Source organism: Macrotis lagotis, chromosome X (genome assembly GCF_037893015.1).
Source record: "Macrotis lagotis isolate mMagLag1 chromosome X, bilby.v1.9.chrom.fasta, whole genome shotgun sequence".
Lineage (NCBI taxonomy): Eukaryota > Metazoa > Chordata > Mammalia > Peramelemorphia > Peramelidae > Macrotis > Macrotis lagotis.
In genome coordinates, this window is record NC_133666.1 from 249,900,504 (window position 1) to 249,920,248 (window position 19,745).

Below are 19,745 nucleotides of genomic sequence, written 5' to 3' on the forward strand. Positions count from 1 at the left end.
CCACAGAACTAGCTAATTATTAAGTGTCTGATACTGGATTTGAACTCAGGTACTCCTGACTCCAGGTTCGGTGCTCTATCCACTGCGCCACCTAGCTGCCCCAAAAGTGTGTTTTTTTAAGGCTAGTCTAAAGCAATAGAAACTATTTCATCCCATAGACTTGCTATTTGGTCTTTCTGAGCAGTTTAAATTTACTGAAATTTTATTTATTTACATTATGTAAAAAATATTTCCGTTTGTTTAGTAGATATACATTGTGCTGATGATATTTCTGATATACTCTGCTAATAAATTGTCAGTGATAAAAATAAGAGCAGTTAAGTGTTAAAATGTAATATACCTTATAACTATTTTTATGCATTATTGAGAAAGCCAACATGGAGGAAAAGTTAGCTTAGAATATTATCACATTAGTCCTGATATATGGTATGTTTACATCCCCACCTCCACTCTAACCTCAACCCCTGTGCAAAATCTGACTTTTACAAAACCTTAAATCTAGCCTGATAGCATTATTGCCATTGTTCTTTATACTGTTGAAAGTGTATCTTCTATAGGTTGTTAAAACTAATGGAAGTTTATAAAAACATTTTGGAAAGTAACTTGGAAAAATTTCGTTTTTTCCTACATCTATCCTACAATTTCAGGATAACTGCTCTGTGCCTTAAAAATAACACCCTAGCCAATCTGCTCCATGGATTTCAGAAGTTACTAAATTATCCTTGGCTCTCAAAGATTCTGGAGATCATGATTTAACTTTGTTATTTCTTGCTGCTTAGAGTGCTTTTTATTTTGATTCTGAGCTTAAGCATTTTTTAAAAATCAAGTATTCCCAGAACATAAAAAGGGAATTATATATGAAACTGAATTGTCAAGTCAGTGAGCCCCTTCTATATATGCCAGGCACTGTGTTAAGCACTAGAGATACAAAGAAAAACAAAAAAAAAAATAGTTTCTGCTCTCAAGGAACCCAAAGTCTAATAGGAAAACCACAACAGGAAAAGAATTGTGTACAGACTAGATAAAGGTGAGCTAAATTTGAGACAATATCAAAGGAAAGATATTACCATTAACATGCATTTCAAAAGGTGACTTGCAAGAGTTGTGATTTTAGCTGGGATGTGAAGGAAGCCAAGAGATGGAGATGAAGTGGGAGATAGTTCCAGGTATGGTGAAATAGTTCTTCTAGTGAAAATACTTGGAGTTGGGAGTTAATTATTATTAAGGAGGCGATTGTCATTGGTCATTTCCTTGATGACTACTTACTCAGAAATCTCTCTCACTCCCCACTCAAAACTCATAAAATTTATACCAAGTAATTTTTTTTCATGGATCATTTTTTTGTATATTGAATATGAACTAATTAAGTTTGAGCAGGAAGGCAATTCGACTAGAACTATGAACCAAGACCCCTCAAAAAAAGTTGGTTGTGTGTGTGTGTGTGTGTGTGTGTGTGTGTGTGTGTGTGTGTGTGTATTCATTTGTTCTTAATTTCATCATTTGGAATTGGGTAAGGTGGAATGTTTCAGACTTTGGAAACATCTTGATCAGAGACTTAGTGATATGTACAAGTGATGCTTGAGTAGTCCAATACGTTTGGGTAGGATTGCATTGCAAAGGACCATAAATATCAGGGAAATATCTGTTAGTGAGATAAGAAGGTTGAATTGAGATTAGAATGGGGGGGGGGGACACTTCGAATCCAACCTCAGACACTTAATACTTATTAGCTGTGTGACACTGGGAAAGTCACTTAACCCTGACTGCCTCACATCCAGAGGCATCTCCAGTTGTCCTGATTTCTGGTCACTGAACCCAGGTAGCTCTAGAGAAGAAAGTGAGGTTGGTGACTTAGCACAGCACCTCCCTCACTCAAATTCATTGTCATGGCATCACCTCCTTCATGTCATGGTCTTGGTCTTCTTTGAGAATGAAAGACAAACGTCATCAGAATAGGGAAATAATAGAATTAGTCTTCTAGCATATATTGAGAGCCTGTTATGTTCCAGACACTGTCCTGGGGATACAAAAATGGGGGGAAGGGAATCAGTCTCCATTGTCACAGTCTAATTGAGGGAGTGAATATTTAAACAACTCTGTCAAAACAGTATGCACAAGATAAATTGGCAGTAATCTCAGAAGGAGGGCAATAAGAGGAATGAGAAAAGTTTCTTGTATAAGCTGGAACATTAGCTGAGACTTAAAGAACCTGGGAAGCTAGAAGGGGAGATTAAGAGGAAAAGAATTTCATAAGGGGGGATGGGGGGGACAACCAGATGCTTATAAATAAGCATCAACCTCTGCTTAAAAATCTATAGTGAAGGGGACTGCCATAATTTGAAGCAGCCCATTCCAACAGTTATTGTTTAATAAGAGTTTTCCTCAAGTACCCTTGGTTTTATTGAACATTGGGCTGTTGAGTTCCACTGTTTCTAATAATTTTTTAATCTGCTGATTTTTTTTCCAAACCAGTGCCAAATATTTTGATTATTGCTAGTTTACTTAATAATTGAAGGTCAGAAAATATGCCTCCTACTTCATTCTTTTTTCATCATTTCTCTTGAGATTCTGCAACTAGTGTCCTTTCAGTTGAATTTTGTTGTTATTTTGTCTGGTTTTACAAAATATATTTCCTTTGTAGTTTAATTGGCGTGGCACTAAATCTGTAAATTGGTAAAAGTAGTATCACAATTACTATTATAGCCATGAATACTAAATATAAAAAAAAAAGAAACTAGATCTTAGCCATACTTGATCCTTCAAATCCTACCTCCTTGCTAGACTCTCTCATTCCTGGAAGCCTCAATGCTAAAACCTTCTGATTTCTGATTGATTAGTACCTAAATATCTGTACTGTCAGAAGGAGGAGACTTATTTAAGGAGTCTTATTTAAGACCTGCCCAAGGGTGTATATATCCTTTCCTAGTATCACTTTGAAGTTTTCAGTTCTGTCTAAATATAGGAGAGAAGCCAGTGCCTGGTTTGGAAGTATCATTCCTGCTATGGAGGGTTAATAGACTACCTTGTTTTGGTTGCCTTTTCCTTCTATACTCCCTCATTTTTGTCTGTTTTAGCCTCAGTCTAATATAGGGGGTTTATTACTTTTCAGCAATTTATTACTTTTATTACTTTTCAGCAATGTTTGTCTCATCTCTTCTTCTACAAAATCCAGTTAGTATTCTTAGCAAAATCACACACATTTGTGCTTTGATTTTGCCAGAAGTTGTAGTCTGATTTATAGTTTATAGCCTTCTTTATTCCCTTTTTGAAAAAAAATAAGATAACATTTCCCATTTTTTTCCCAGTCTGGGATCTCTCACTTCTCCATAGCTTTTCAGTTATCACTGATAGTAATATAATAATCATATCTGCCAATTTTTGTTTTGTTATTTCAGTACCCCTGGGAATCTAGTTCAGCAAGGCATGGTAACTCCATTACTTTCTTCTTTCTTAGCTGGAATTTCCACTCTGAAGTCGACTAATTTTGTTCTGCCCTTTCTAATGCATTGAGTGAAGATGTCAGAGAAAACTGAAGTAAAATAAATTTATAAGTGCCATTTATTTTTGCTGTTGTCTGTTAGTGTCCCATCCACCCTATGGTTTAACATTTTCCTCAATGAAAGTTGGATTTTTTAAAATCCCCTTTGTTGTTTTTAACTTTTCTTGCCAGTTTTTATCTCATTCCAGTTTAGCTCTCCTGATACTATTCTTTTTTTTAGAATACTTTATTCTTCTCCTTTTTTTATTTTTTTGTTTTTGCAAGGCAAAGGAGTTAAAGTGACCTGCCCAAGGTTACACAGCTAGGCAATTGCCAAGGTTCCGTTACTTGCTGTTGATTCTGTCTAAAATTCCATCTTAGTTGTTGAGTTCCCTGAGATCTTTTCAAAGACCTTCCCCTTTATTCCTCACCAGAATTGTTTCTTTATGCCTTCAGAATTTCATTCTTAAAAGTTTCCTCTACCTGCTAACTATACAATTTTATTCTGTGGAATCCTACTTAATTCTTTATTTCTTGAACTCTGAAATCTACTCTCCTAAAATCGAGTACACATCAGACTCTTAAGTTTTCCTCTGCTATTCTATTCATTCTCAATTGAAGACTGATTTCTTCATCATTTCCATTTAAGTAACCATTTCATCCCTATTGGTGAGAATCAGGGACAGAGTTTGTTTCTCTTGTTGGGTTGTTCAACTTGAAGGATGATGTTAACAGTAATGCAAGTCAGTATATTATTAATTGCTATGCAACTGGCAAAGAGAAAGGGAGCTTCAGTAGATTTCTCAATAGTTGAAGTTTCCCAGAACTAACACAGTTTATGTAATCTTTTTGTTGCTGAACTACTCTTACTTCTGTAGAATTGTTTTCACTTGGTCTTCATCATCAAAGTTGAAGTATATTATAAACCATATTAACCTCCTCCCCAGTTTGATTTCTTTACATGAGTATATCTTCTTAATATAGAGTGGTATACCGTGTACCTTAAAAATCTCTATTCTTTCTACTCTATTCTAAGGTAAACCCCTCTCAGGGTCTTGTTTTTTTAAGTTATGAATCTTCTCTGCCAAGCCCCAGTGACATATATATTTTATTTCCTTGAGTCCCTTGCCTCATTATCATTTCACCAAATGAGCTACACTAAACCTTAACCTTCAACTTAACTCCAACCCTCTAACTTTGTTGCCAAATGAAAATGAAGAAAATAAAGCAACTGTACAGATTGGATTCACTACAAATTTATGTAATATAAGCTGAAGTGAGCCCTCAATGCTGTTAGGCATTTCCCTTATCACCTCACTATCTCCCCTTCTGTAGCAGCTCTTCCAGATTTTTTCATCTCTTCTCAAGTCTCTCATGGGTCCCCCTTACCCCTACCCTCTCAGCTGAAAACCTAGCTTTATAAAAAATTGGAATCATTCATTATGACCTCCTTTTTCCCCTCTTCCTCATCTTATATCGCTCATATGTCATTTACCCCATCATCTCCTTCATTTTGCCTCAATTGATGAGTTGATCTTCTTATCAAAGCTAACTCTTCCACCTGCTCAAGCAATATCATTTCATTCCATCTACTTCAACAAATTTTTCCCTTCTGTGATTCCCCCTCACTAACTTTCAGTCTTTCTCTGTATACTAGTTCTTTCCCTATTGCCTACAACCAAGCCAATATTGCCTTCAATCAGAAAAAATTCTTGTTTGATCCTTCCCTTTATTGCTAAACTCCTTGGAAAAGATTATCTTCAATAGATGCCTCTTCTCATTCTCTTCTTAACCCTTTAGAATCCAGCTTTCAGCCTTATCTTTCCACCAAATTTGCCCTCTCCAAAGTTCAGAGATTCTTAATTGCCAAATCTAGTGGCCTTTTCTCAGTCTTCATCCTCCTTGACCTTTCTACAGTTTTTAATTAATTTCTCTCCTCCTTGAACACGCTCTTTTCTCTGGGATACTGTTCTCAAGAAACTTCTACCTATCTGACCACTCCTCAGTCTTTCAGAGCCTTAGCCAAATCATATCTTCCAACCAGCAGGGTTTTTTTGGGTCTTCTCCTTCTATACTACTTCCCTTGTGATTTCATCAGTTTTCATTCTTTTAAGTTTAGCATCTCTGTGTTGATGATTCTCAAATCCTTCCCTAGCCTCTGTGCAGACTTACAATCTTGCATATCCAACTGGGTGTCAGAGGACTTTTTAAAAAAAGTAAAGCTTTTTTTAAATTTTTAATTTTTTAAAAATTCATTTCATTAAATTTTTTCCAAGTAAAATTTAGCATTCATTTTTAAATTTTAAATTTTGACTTCTAAATTCTCTCTTCTTCTTCCCACCCCTCCCATCTTGAAAAGACAAGCAATTTGATATCTTACAGAAATTATTTCTATAGTAACCATACTTAAACTGTGAGTAAAATGAATTTAATTATACTTCACTCTAGTTCTCAAATGTTTTACAGAAGCTCAGTTTATAATTTTAATTTTTCTTCACAAGAGCTATTTTTTTTAATGAGATTCACTGTTTACAGCCATTTCCATTGCCAAAGATTGTAAAAGCAGCCATCTGATGGCTGATAGGATTCAATTCACCCTATTTCCTCACACTTTTATGAACTCCATCTTAGTTCAGTTCAAATCTGATTCTACAATTCCAGAAGGAATCCATAGCTTATCAGTTTCGCTTACAGTTCTTTATACTTAAAAAGCAACTAAATTTCAAATCAAGTTGCATGACTTGCATAATCAATTTAAACAGTGTCAAAACAGTGTCTTATCTCTTTCAACTTGCTTAAATTCTTACATTTTAAAAGTACTTTAATTGTGGTTCAAAAACTCAGTCTTTTTATACCTTTCATTATCCTCTCAGGTTTCATTATTCTCTTTACAAGTCTTCCAGATTCAACTTTCACTTTATTTCTCTTGATTCGTTACAATTCAGATATTCCTTAAAAGATAGAAATACTGGGGCAACTGGGTGATGCAGTGGATTGATTGAGCACTGGCCCTGGAGTCAGGAGGACCTGAGTTCAAATGTAGTCTCAGACGCTTAAAAATTGCCTAGCTTGTGTGACCTTGGGCAAGTCACTTAACCCCATTGCCTTAAATAAATCAATTTTTTTAAAACTACAAAAAAACTTAAAAGATGTTCTTGACCCTTAAAATATTTTGACAATTCACAACCTTGGGGCATTCAAATTATAGTTCTGTTCTCATATGTTATTCACAAAAGTAACAACAAAGCATTTTTTCAAGTTACTTTCTTAATTGTATGGTGACGAACAAGACCTTAAAAATTAATCTACAGAAATCTATTATAGAATGAATAGGAGCCTCTTATAATTTATAGCAGACCACCCAATTTTTACAATGTACATTCCAGTTCATAAAGTAATTTACATTGATCAATACTTAATTTTAACTCCTTAAACCTTCAAATGCCAAATTTGATATTCCACTCACACCCAATTACTTTTTAACTTTGCCCATTTTTCTTGAGGCAGGAACGAGTTATGTGCCAGCACAATTTTGAAGCTTGCAAGTTTTATTTATGTGGCTCCTAGTATGGGATGGGCAGATCCAGTGGCAACTAGCTCATGTTGAAACCTAATTCCACTCTAGATCACACAGTCTCTGCACCTTCCAAGGCTTAAAACTGAGCTTTGGGACTTGGAGACAATTTTTTTTTCAGTGAGAGTGAGGAGAGAATGAGGAAAGAATTGAGCTCAGAAGTGTTAGAGAAAGGAAAAGTTTAAACTCAACTCCTGACTGGCAAGATGAAAAAATCCTTAGGGCCCAGAATTCTGGAGGGGAGTGGGGAGGGGAAGGGGAAGTGAAGGGTGGACAGCTCAGAAAAATGGACCAATCATAGAGAAATAACATAGATACAAGAAACACAGGGTCAGCTAGGTGGCACAGTGGATAGAGCACTGGCCCTGGAGTCAGGAGTATCTGAGTTCAAATGTGGCCTCAGACACTTAATAATAACCTAGCTGTGTGGCCTTGGGCAAGCCACTCAACCCCATTGCCTTGCAAAAAAAAAACTAAAAAAAAAAAGAAAAGAAACACAGAATAAAAAATCTTTTGTCAGTCTAAGCTTTAGAATCTAAAGTTTCTATCTTGCCAATCACTTCTCAGACAAGGGAGAGCAGCCTGCTCCAAAAGGGGGAAGGGGCTGCTGCTGGTAGAAACACCAAGGCTGAAGAAACTTTAACCCTGCATTCTCATGTTCAATAAACCAGAGGTGGAAACATTCCCTAAAAACATACTAGTTTTTGTAATTGATTGATTTATTTTAGGATAATTCAATTTCGGCCTGTGAAAAGAGCCTAAGAACATAATTTATGGTTATCTTTAGCCAATTGAAACCAGTGCTGGCAATATTTATGAAAACAAACACAGTAGAACATATTTTATACACACACACACACACACACACACACACATATATACATATATATATCTTACACATGTATGTGTATAAAATTCATATGTTCACAACCATCATAAGCATATACCACAATTTGTTTAGCCATTCCTCAGTTAATGAGCATCTGCTCAATTTCCAACTCTTTGCCAGCCCAAAAAGAGCTACTGTTAATAATTTGATACAAATGGCTCCTTTTCCCTTTTCTTTGATCTCTTTGGGATACAGACCTAGTAGTGGTATTGCTGGATCAAAGAATTTTCAGTTTTATAGCCCTTTTTGCATAGCTGCAAATTGTTTTCCAGAATGGATCAGTTCACAATTACAACTACAGTGCATTAGTGTTCTTGGTTTCCCACATCTCCTGCATTTTGTTATTTTCCTTTTGATGATAATGATGATTTGTCCTCCATTCTTTTTTCTTTAATTTTTTTTATTCATTTAAGGCAATGGGGTTAAGACTTGTCCAAGCTTACACAGCTAAGCTATTATTAAATCTGAGGCTGGATTTGAACTCAGGTCCTCCTGACTCTAGGGCTCATACTCTATTCATTGTGCCACTTAGCTGCCCCACTTATTTCGTTAGCCAATCTGATGGTACCTCAGAGTGGTTTTAATTTGCATTTTAATATCTTCCTGTAGATCTTTAGACTTCATAATCTCTACTTGTTGAAAACCAAACTCACTGTCTTTCCCATTAAAATTCCTTCCTGTTCCCCCACTCTTTCCTATTATTATTATAATAGGTAACATTTTAGGAGCATAATCTGGATATTATCTCAAAGTCTCTCACACCTTCCTCCTTCCAATACTGATTGTCTTGCCAAAACCTGTTGATTCTGCCTTTGCAATATGTCTCAACTATGCCCCCTTTTCCCCTGACATTTCCATCACCCTGTTACAGGCCCTTCATTACCTCCTACTGGAGATTATTGTAACAGCTTGGGTCTGCCTGGCTAACATCTATCTCCATTCTAATCAATCCTCCATTCATTCAACAGTGCTTTTCCAGAAGCACAGGTCTTGACCGTGTTGTTATCTCTAGTTTAGCGCCCTTGTGTTATATTTTGATAGATGACTAATGCTAAGAGGCAAATTTCGTTCTTTCAGTCACCAAATATTTATTTTATTTTATTTTATTTTATTTTATTTTATTTTATTTTATTTTTTTGCAAGGCAAACAGGGTTAAGTGGCTTGCCCAAGGCCACACAGCTAGGTAATTATAAGTGTCCGAGACTGGATTTGAACCCAGGTACTCCTGATTCCAGGGCTGGTGCTTTATCCATTACGCCACCTAGCTGCCCCACCAAATATTTATTAAGCACATACAATATGCCAGACAGTTGCCCAACATGAGTATACAACATGAGGCAAGGGACATTGCCTTGTAAATTTATATTTATATTAGTACCTACTTTGTTATCTTTACTTAATACTCTATGAGTATAGCAGTAGGGAGGAAAGCAGGAATGGGATTCAATTCAGTTAAGTACTCACTCTAGTCAAGATAGATATTTGGCTGAACAGGGAATAAAAAAACAAAAGTAAATCATTCTTTTCCTTAGAGAGCCTACATTTGAGGAAGTAGTTATTTCAAAAGGGAAATATATTAATGAGTGGTTGAGAAATAAGGGTCCTCCCTTATTTAGCCTTAGTTAGTCAATAGGCATTTATTAAGCACTTAGAAAGTATCAGGAATTCTATTAAGGCAAAATAATTTCAGCTAACAAGGAATTTTCTTTCAGATAAAGGACATTGGCAAACTGGGAGAGTATGTCTAGAAGAAGAATCATAACTTGAAATATGGGAAGCAAATATTATTCAAATTCTACTATAACTTTAAAGTGATGGTTTAGGAGAGAAAGTGTTGTCGGTGAGGGAAGAGTGGCAAGGAAAGCATTATCCTGTGGGGAGATAGAACTGAGAAAGGAAGAGGATGAAAGGAATATGTTAGAGACCAGGACATTGTGGAATAAGTGAGCCAGACCTAGGAGAAGGGGGGGAATAGGAATTGAGGGGGAAATGTGAGTAAGGAAGCAGGTAATTAGGGATGGGGAATTCACAAGTCACTGAAGTGGAAAGAGTCCAAGGGGGAAGGGAGTTAGGCTAACTATAATGGAATGAGTTCAGGCAGACTATTGGTGGTTGGGGAGAGATCTGTTCAGGGAAAGAAGTGATTAGACTTTTCAGCATTCTTCTTTGTGGTAGATGGAACTATATCTTGTGAGGTCCCATAACAAGTAGAAGCCCCAGGAGGTATGGGATGGAAATCCAAGAAGTACTGAAGAAGTAGCAGGGAGAGAGTAGGTGTACTGAGTACTCTGGGGGACTAATACAAGTTGGAATGGGGTATGCTGGGTCCTGGAGAAGAATTCACTGACCCAGTGGGTAACTAAGTAGACCTTTCTGGGACTTTGGGAGATGGGGAGTGTTTGGATAAGCCTAGGGGACAACAGAAAAAAAAAGCTGATGTCTTTTGGGGTTAATCAGTATTCCATCAGTATTCCTGGCACCTTCTTAGAAACTATCTTAGAAACTATCATTCTTCAAGGTTTTCACTTTGCAATGTGTTTCCTGGCTTCTAGGAACTAAAGCAGGAGCTAAATAAATGACTTTTAAATTGAACTAACTCTAAACTGACCATCAAGCTGTCAATTAGCTATCTTTATCCCCTATCCTTGAGCCTTCCTTGATATCCATGTACTTAATTCTTACCCCACAATATATAAACACAGCTTTTTTTTTCACCCTCCATTTATACCTTTGTTCATATTTTAACTCTTGCTTAGAATATTATTGTTCTCTCTTTTATACTTATTTGAATCTTATGTCTTGTCTTGACTCCTATTTTCTTTGTGGTGTGTCACCTAATAACTCCAGCCCAGTACTCTTATTTTGAATTTTTTTAATACTTGACTATGTCCTTCATCTTGTCTTGTTCTTTTTGTGTATAAGGACACTAATGGACTTTGTAAAATCGGTTTTCTCCAAAGCTAGTATTGTTTTATCTGATAGTGATCTCAAGGAGGTCTTTATGTACTTTTTAAAAAAGATTTTATTTTTGAGTTTTACAATTTTTCCCTTAATCTTACTTCTCCCCCCCACCTCCCCACCCCCACAGAAGGCAATTTGCCAGTCTTTACATTGTTTCCAAATTTAATGTGATGAGAGAGAAATCATATCCTTAAGGAGGAAACATAAAGTATAAGAGGTAGTAAGATCAGTCAATAAGATATCAGGTTTTTTTCCTAAATTAAAGGTCTTGTTCAAACTCCACAGTTCTTTCTCTGGATACTGATGGTATTCTCCATTGTAGACAGACCCAAATTGTCCCTGATTATTACACTGATGGAATTAGCAAGTCCATTAAGGTTGATCATCTCCCCCATGTTGCTGTTAGGGTGTACAGTGTTTTTCTGGTTCTGCTCATCTCACTCAGCATCAGTTCATGCAAATCCCTCCAGGCTTCCCTGAATTCCCATCCCTCCTGGTTTCTAATACATGTATCACAGTTTGTTAAGCCATCCTCCAATTGAAGGACATTTACTTGATTTCCAATTCTTTGTCATGACAGACAGGGGTGCTATGAATATTTTTGTCCACATTTTTGTTGCCCTTTGGCCATAGTTTCAGATTGTGTCTTTATATACTTTTTTTTTAAGTTTTTGAAAGGTAATGGGTTTAAGTGGCTTGCCTAAGACCACACAGCTAGGTAATTATTAAGTATCTGAGGCCAGATTTGAACTCAGGTACTCCTGACTCCAGGGCCAGTGCTCTATCCCCTGCGCCACCTAGCTGCCCCCTTTATATACTTTTGGAGAAAGTTAATATGCTGTTTCTTTAACTCATTTTACAGTTTACATTTTGAAGAATATTTTGTAAGCTTTTACTTGGAAAAGTTCTACTCAGGTATTTTTGCACGTGGTCAGTCAGGTTAATACGTTGATTAGGATAGCTTTTATACATAAAAGCCCTCTATCCCATTTTTATTAAATACTCATTATCTTTCATACTAAATGTTTAGGTGTTACCAAAGGAAGAAATGTGAATATAAGATTCTCAACTACTATTTGTTTTTCTCCAAAGATTTCCATGGAGAATGATTATCTAGGGCCCCGCAGAATTGAAAGTCTCCAGAAAGAAGATGCTGATTGGCAACGCAAAGCTCACATGGCTGTATTGTCTATTCAAGATCTCACTGTCAAATATTTTGAAATAACAGCTAAAGCTCAAAAAGGTAAGCTACAAAGTAAAATTGTACTTTAAATTGTTTTTAAACAAAAGTTTTTTTATAGCACTATATATAAAGTTCTAAAAGTCTATAGGATTTGTTTTTCCTGAAGACATTGGATTCCATTCTCTCAGCTTTGAGACTTCTTTCTCATATGATAATCTTGCTGCCTAGAATTCAAACACCTAGCCCTAAATTGAACTCTCTAGAATTTAGGGGTTATTTGAAATAAAGGAATTGTTTTTAGTACTTTTTTAAAAATAGTTGTACCACCAGTATTGGATTTTGTTTCAGGCCAGCAGTCATTTATTAACAACTACTAATGTAAATGACATTATACTAGGAACTGGTGATGACAAAATTAGTTTGTCCCTGTCTTCAAGAAGTGTTACATTCTTTGGGAGAAGGGAGTACCATGTATACAGATATGCTGAAACAAGATAAGGAAAGGGAACAGAAGAGAAGACAGTACTGAAGCAAGAGAGTCATTGTCTTTTCTGTATCTTGGACCCTTTTGGCAGTCTGGTGGGGTAAATAAACCTCTGGACCCCTTTTTAAGAATAATTTTTAAATGCATATAATACATAGCACTATAAAATAAATCATTTATTGAAACAGTGAAATTAAGCAAGTTCACAGATCCTAAGAATTATTGTTTTAGGAATACTTGAGTTGGGGTAAAAATTAATTTTATGTAGGGGAATAGAGAGATGTAGAGAAGGGCTGAGCCTTAAAGGGAGGTTGAAATAAGGGAGATTAGGGAGAGGTTGAGATGAGGAAGGGTTGCATTCATTGAATGTGGAGGTATTGTCTATTCAGTTATAGAATTCTAAGCACTTATAATCCAAGTTTGAAGTTAAGTGCCTACTCTATTCTAGGAATTGGACAAAAAAAAGGCAGCTCACATTCTATTGGGGGGGACAATACTGTATGGAGGGATAGAATGTTGAAATACTGCCATAAAATTCAAATTAATTTAGGTAGATTGTAGAATGTCTTATGATGTAGGCTAAAGAATTTCTATTTCACTGAAGTGTACTAGGTAATAGCCTCTGAAAGATCTTTAGTCAGTGAAGTGACATGATCAAGATTTAGAAATATTTTACAAAATTTATTCAGTATTTTGATTAAATGCTTCAATATTATAGAAGCAAATTTCAGTGGTGATATTTTTTTTTTAAATTTCTTGGGATAAAGTAGGAAGTTTAAAGAATTTTGTCTGTTTTTCTGTTTTCAAAAAAATACTATTCACTTCAATAAACATTTGTAAAGCACCAAACGTATACAAGAAAATGAGTTAGGGGGGCAGTTAGGTGACACAGTGGTTAGAGTACCAGCTGTGGAGTCAGGAATTACCTGAGTTCAAATCCCACCTCAGATGCTTAATAATTACCTAGTTGTGTGGCCTGGGCAAGCCACTTAACCAAACTTAATTAACAGGGCTCCTATATACGTGTGTGTGAAAAAGGTATATTACGATGTATACTGTTATTTCATGACTTTTTTATAACTTGAGCTATTAAGAGGATGTTCTTCCCTCTTAGATTCTGTTCCTGAAATGTGAGTATAATGGCAATAGGTAGCAATATTTTCTTATCTTGTGATTGAGCTAGTAGTTTGAAATTGTTACTTGAAATGGAGGACTGCAATCATTAATTTTCCTTATTTGTTATAAATAAACTTAAAAAAGTCAACTTGTTGTTTCATTTAGGGAACTCATAGTGAGCAACTTTTCTCCTAATGCAAATGGCACTTTCTCTGCAAATTATGGTCTTAAATGTTGTCTGGAATATTAAGAATTTAATTATGTTGCTCTGTGTTATACAAGCCAATATGTGTCAAAAACAACATGAATCTAGGCCTTCATAACTTGTATTTGCTATATTGTGATGTCTCTCCTTATTAAAATGTAAACTCAATGAAATATTCAAGAGGAAATTTCTTTTAAAACCTATGTTTAAAGACATTTTAAGAGTTATTTGAAAAAAATTTTTGTTGTTGCTAGAAATATGAATTATATCAATTTAGAATTATATAAGACGGGGCAGCTAGGTGGCATAGGGGATACAGCACCAGCCTTGGAGTCAGGAGTACCTGGGTTCAAATCCGGTCTCAGACACTTAATAATTACCTAGCTGTGTGACCTTGGGCATGCCACTTAACCCCATTTGCCTTGCCAAAAAAAAAGAATTATACAAGACAAATGACTAAACTTGTTATACTTCCTGACCAAGTGATAACATCACATGAGCCTATTATTCCTCAGGTAGGTAAAAGAAAGGTCTGATTTGTACCAAATATTGATTAGCACTTGGGTGATAGAAAAGAATTGTAGATTACTGGGTTTTCCTCACTTGGGAATGTCTGTCTGAACTTGGATATCCAAATGTAATTGAGTATCAATTATTATATAGCAAGAAATACATTACAAAAAATAGGAATTAAGAAAACCAGGAAAGATGTATGTGAACATATGCAAAGTGTACTAAGTGCTTTCTTTTAGAAACCCTTGAGAACAGGATAGTATTACTATTATTTTGTTTTACAGATGATGAAACTGTGGACAAGAAAGCTTAAGTGACTTTCTAGGTTTGCTTAATTAGTAAAAGTTATAGCCATTGCTTGAACACAGAGCTTCTAAATTTGTGTACAGGATTCTCCACCTTTCTGTACTGCAACCCTAGACACACACACACACACACACACACACACACACACACACACTCACCGTCATATTGAGTTGTACCTTAATATTTGTTTTCCTCATCCTACCCAGATTTGTACTTTAAGAATTTTCTTTTACAAGAGGGATGAAAAATCAGTACATTGAAAAAAATAACAACATATACAATTTTCAATACTTATGAAGCCCATATTTTTTTTTTTTTGATAAGGCAGTGGGATTAAGTAACTTGCCCAAGGCCACACAGCTAGGCAATTAAGTATATGAGACTCTGAGACCTAATTTGAACTCAGGTACTCCTGACTCCAGGGTTGGTGCTCTATCCATTGTGCCATCTAGCCGCCCCAAGCCCATGTTTTTAAAAAGGAATATTCTCTTTTCTTTGTTGGAATAGTGCTTTTTTTTTTTTTTTTAGGTTTTTGCAAGGTAAATGGGGTTAAGTGGCTTGCCCAAGGCCACACAGCTAGGTAATTATTAAGTGTCTGAGACGGGATTTGAACCCAGGTACTCCTGACTCCAAGGCCGGTGCTTTATCTACTATGCCACCTAGCCACCCCATGCTTTTTTTTAAAAAATAAATTCACCAACATTCAGTTTTGGTTGTTTTATGATTTTTATGATTGTTCATTTCATGTACATTGTTGAGGTCTTATTTTTTGACTCTTATTTCACTTTGCATCACTTACATAAATATTCCTGTGCTTCCTCTATATTTATCATTTCTTATAGCACAATAATATTCCACTACATTTTTATATCATTTGTTTAGGAAATACTTCATTAAATCTACAAAACACCATTTATCTTATAATCTTCTAATTATTAAAAAACATAAAGTCATAGTACCATAAATGTATGTTGTGTCATTGTTTTAGCCTTTAGTGGGAGGCATGTGAGAGATTTTGAGGAATTTTGAGGAGATAAGATTATTAAATAAATAAGCAAACAAAAAAATTTTCAAATAAATGAAAGGAAAACGTTATGTCAATGGGCTACTATTTTGTTTCTAAATCTTTGTTAATACAAAGAGTGTTAAAAATATTTTGATATATGTGGGACCTTTATCAGTGACCGACCTCCTTGGTCAGTGGAAATGAACATTTTAATCACTTTGTTTTTATTATTCAAAATTGCTTCCCAGAATGATTGGTATGCTTACCTTTCCATATCTCTCTGACATTAGCCGTTTCCCTCTTTTGTTATCTTTGTCAATATGCAAGGGATGAGGTGAAATCATGACGTTGTTTTGATTTTTTAAACTTCTTTTATCAGTGATATGTAGCATTCTCCAGTATGGTCATTTATAATTTGAAATTGTCTTTGAAAACTTTATTTCCCTGACCATTTGTTTATTGGGGAATGAATTTTTCTAAATTTATATCAGCATATTATTATTTGTTCGTATTTTTTCTAACACTTATTATTGATGCATTAATATTGTTGGTGCACAAGCTTTTCAATTTTACATTTCTTATGTAATTGTCTCTCGTTTAAGAATGCATTCCTTACAAAAAAGAAAATGGTAAATATCAGAGAGAGAGAGAGTTCAGTAAAATAGGCACATTAATGCACTATTGATAAAAGTGGTGAATCGTAGACTATGTTTGCTTTAATAGAATGCCTCAGGAAGAATAACCTTCTGTTACCTTTAGTTTTGACTGAAATATTGAGGGAAAATCCTGTTTTGATTTTTGAGGAGTTTTTTTTAAATTACCCTAGTAACTTGAAATATTTGATATTCATATTCTTCTTTTGAAATAAGTTGTCAGTGGTATCCAGAAGATATTGTCAGAATTCTAATAGCAGGATGCATGTTGAATTTTTGTTATATTTGTCTTTCTAAAGCTGTGTATGATAGAATGCGAGCAGATCAGAAAAAATTTGGCAAAGCATCATGGGCTGCAGCAGCTGAAAGGATGGAAAAACTTCAATATGCAGTTTCAAAGGAAACTTTGCAGATGATGAGAGCTAAAGAAATCTGTTTGGAACAGAAGAAACATGCCTTAAAAGAAGAGGTAACATTGCATTAAAATGATGAAACATTTCCATTTAGAAAAATGAGTAAAGCTTAATTACTCTGATATCATTCTGTATCTATTTCCTTGCATAGAAAACTGTTCTTTTTTGATCAAACAAGCCATATATAATAACAGAATCCCAGAGTTAGAAAGTACCTTAAGAGGTTTCCTAGTCCAAACTGTGTCTTAATGAGCTTCCTTTCTTCCCCCCCCCCCCCCCCCCCCCCCCCCCATTAACTTCTCTGCCTTTTCCACGTGTTTGACCATTTTTGCACTCTGGCTAAGCAGACCCATTTTAATTTCTTTCCAATACTTTTACTTTTCTCCTGAGTCTAAATGAACCCAGGTTCTTTAACTGATTATTTTTAAAGTTAATTTTATTATCATCTGTGTTTATATTACACATTTCTCAATTTAATCCTTCCTTTTCTCCCAGAGAGCCATCTCTTATAACAAATAATTGAAGAGAAAGAAAAAATCCATAGTCCCTCACCTACAGTAACAAGAGTAGAGATACCTTCTCATATCTCTTCATTTCGGCCAAAATGGGTCATTATTTATTTCATACCATTTAAATTTCATTTGTTTAGTTGTTGTTTTTTCTATTACATTGTTGTAGTAGTCATTGTATGTAGTATTTTTCTGGGTCCTGCTTACTTTCATTTTTCAGAGTCTGAGAATGCGATATTTTTCAGTATTACATTACTTTAAGAATTGTAATATTGGGGACGGCTAGGTGGCACAGTGGATAAAGCACCGGCCCTGGAGTCAGGAGTACTACCTGGGTTCAAATTCGTTTTCAGACACTTAATAATTACCTAGCCGTGTGGCCTTGGGCAAGCCACTTAACCCCGTTTGCCTTGCAAAAACCTAAAAAAAAAGAATTGTAATATTTTTAAACATGGCCTTTGTTTCAGAAGCATGAATATTTTTAAAAATTATGTTGTCTCCCAAAAGCAGTTCAGCCCCTTCTCTTCATTGACTGTTTGAGACATCTGTTTAAGAAACCTGTACTGTGGACCTACTCTGTGGATTGTCCATTTAACATATAACAGTATATTTAATAACAATATATCGTCCATATATTATTATAATCTGGACAAAAGTGTTTTTTAGTTTCCTAAGTTTTCCTTCTGTAACTAGAGAGGCTTTACTTATTTGAGTAGCTGTGGGTACATTTAGTAGGGTCAGCGGTGGTCGAGAGCTTAGGAACAATTGGAACAATGTCATCTAAACAGGAGCACTTGGACGACCTCAACATTTATTGCACATCCCTTTTCAGTTTTTGCTATATTCTGAATATCATCCATGAAAGTGGTAAACAGCTTTGGTAAACATACTTTTCTCTGTTTTGTATGCTTTACTTGATCTTGAAAAAGTTGACATTGACCCATTACCAACCACTCCTTTTTTGGTTTTGTCAGTCTTCTGTGTGTTATAGTTATTAAGGTGATTTTACTCATGAAAGGAGGAAAATGAAAATTGAGCCCATCCCATATGAATGCTGTGCAGACAGATTTTGTAATAGGTTCCTGTTAATTTAGTTTTTGGAAGACTACATAAATGTTAGGGAATATGTTAAATTATAAAGGTGTTTAGTTAAAATACTTAGCTTCTCTGACATAACAAAATTGAAAATTTGAAAACAAAACAAATCTTCAAATATTAAATGAAGCAATTTTTTTTAAGGTTTTTGCAAGGCAAACGGGGTTAAGTGGCTTGCCCAAGGCCACACGGCTAGGTAATTATTAAGTGTCTGAAAACGAATTTGAACCCAGGTACTCCTGACTCCAGGGCCGGTGCTTTATCCACTACGCCACCTAGCTGCCCCTAGCAATTTTTTTAAATTTCAAAACTGACACCAGCAATATTCTGTTTCACTGTTTAAATTTTTATTATCCACGTTCACTAGTGCTACTTCTTTTTCTTCCTGTTCCCTTTCATATATCCTGAATCCCCCCACAGTTTTCAGACTAAATTTTAGAGAATGGTAACAGGAGTAGGACAGTAAATACCTTTTTATGACCAATGTTCTGGAAAAGAATTGGGATGAATCTGAACTTTGGGAATGGCTGCTTAATTCTATTTTTTTAATTAGGGTACTACAGTGTAATCCAGCAACCATTTATTATTTAAATAGCAATAGGCCACTATACCAGTCATTGGCAATATGACAACAAGAAAAAGAAATCTTTATCCTTGAGGAGGTTTGAATCTACATTTTTCATAAATGTACAACATATTTGTCTTCATATATGTGTGAAAGAATGTATGTGTACTATAATTACTTTATAGTTTTATCATCTTAGATTTTTTTTGTGTTACTCCAAGTTGTAGACTTTCCAGGTGGTTAAAAAAATAGACGACTGACTTGATGGTTTGTTTTGGGTTTTTTGGAAAACCATTTGACACCATTGAAATTTTAGAAGTTATAGAGCATACATAGACTATATGAGAAATATCTCTGTTTTGGAAATAATAGAGATTCTCTTTGTCATTGTCAAATAAAAAGTTGCAGGAAATGTAGGACAAAAGAAAAGACATTTGGTTGGAAGATATCTTGCAAGGTTATGGTTTATGTCAGGGCTGTCCAACCTTACTTTTAAAAATTTTTATTGAAAGAATAGACAATGTATTTTGATTTGACATTTAAGAGAGAGCTCTGCAGTAGCTTGGCTTCATTTACTAAAGCATTTAGTAAACTCATAGGGGGCTGCATAAAATTGCACTGTGGGTAACATTTTGGACAGCTCCAGTTTGTTATCATATCTACCTTGAATGGTTTTTTGGTATGGGAAAGTGTTCTTAACAAATGATAAATACAGTAGGATTTTACATGGTCTTCACCTTTCTCATGGGTCACTTCTATTGTACTGGGTAATACTTGTGAAAGCCTGACAGGTT

At 35.2% G+C, this 19,745-nt stretch overlaps 1 protein-coding gene across 1 annotated transcript in view; it reads left to right on the forward strand.

Annotated features, from left to right (window-relative positions):
- JMY (junction mediating and regulatory protein, p53 cofactor) overlaps positions 1-19,745 on the forward strand; it is a 102,904-nt gene that overhangs the window by 44,541 nt on the left and 38,618 nt on the right. Inside the window, exons 3-4 of the mRNA XM_074202411.1 lie at positions 11,996-12,146; positions 16,669-16,838. Coding sequence (XP_074058512.1) covers positions 11,996-12,146; positions 16,669-16,838 — 321 coding nt within the window. The remainder of the gene's footprint in view (positions 1-11,995; positions 12,147-16,668; positions 16,839-19,745) is intronic.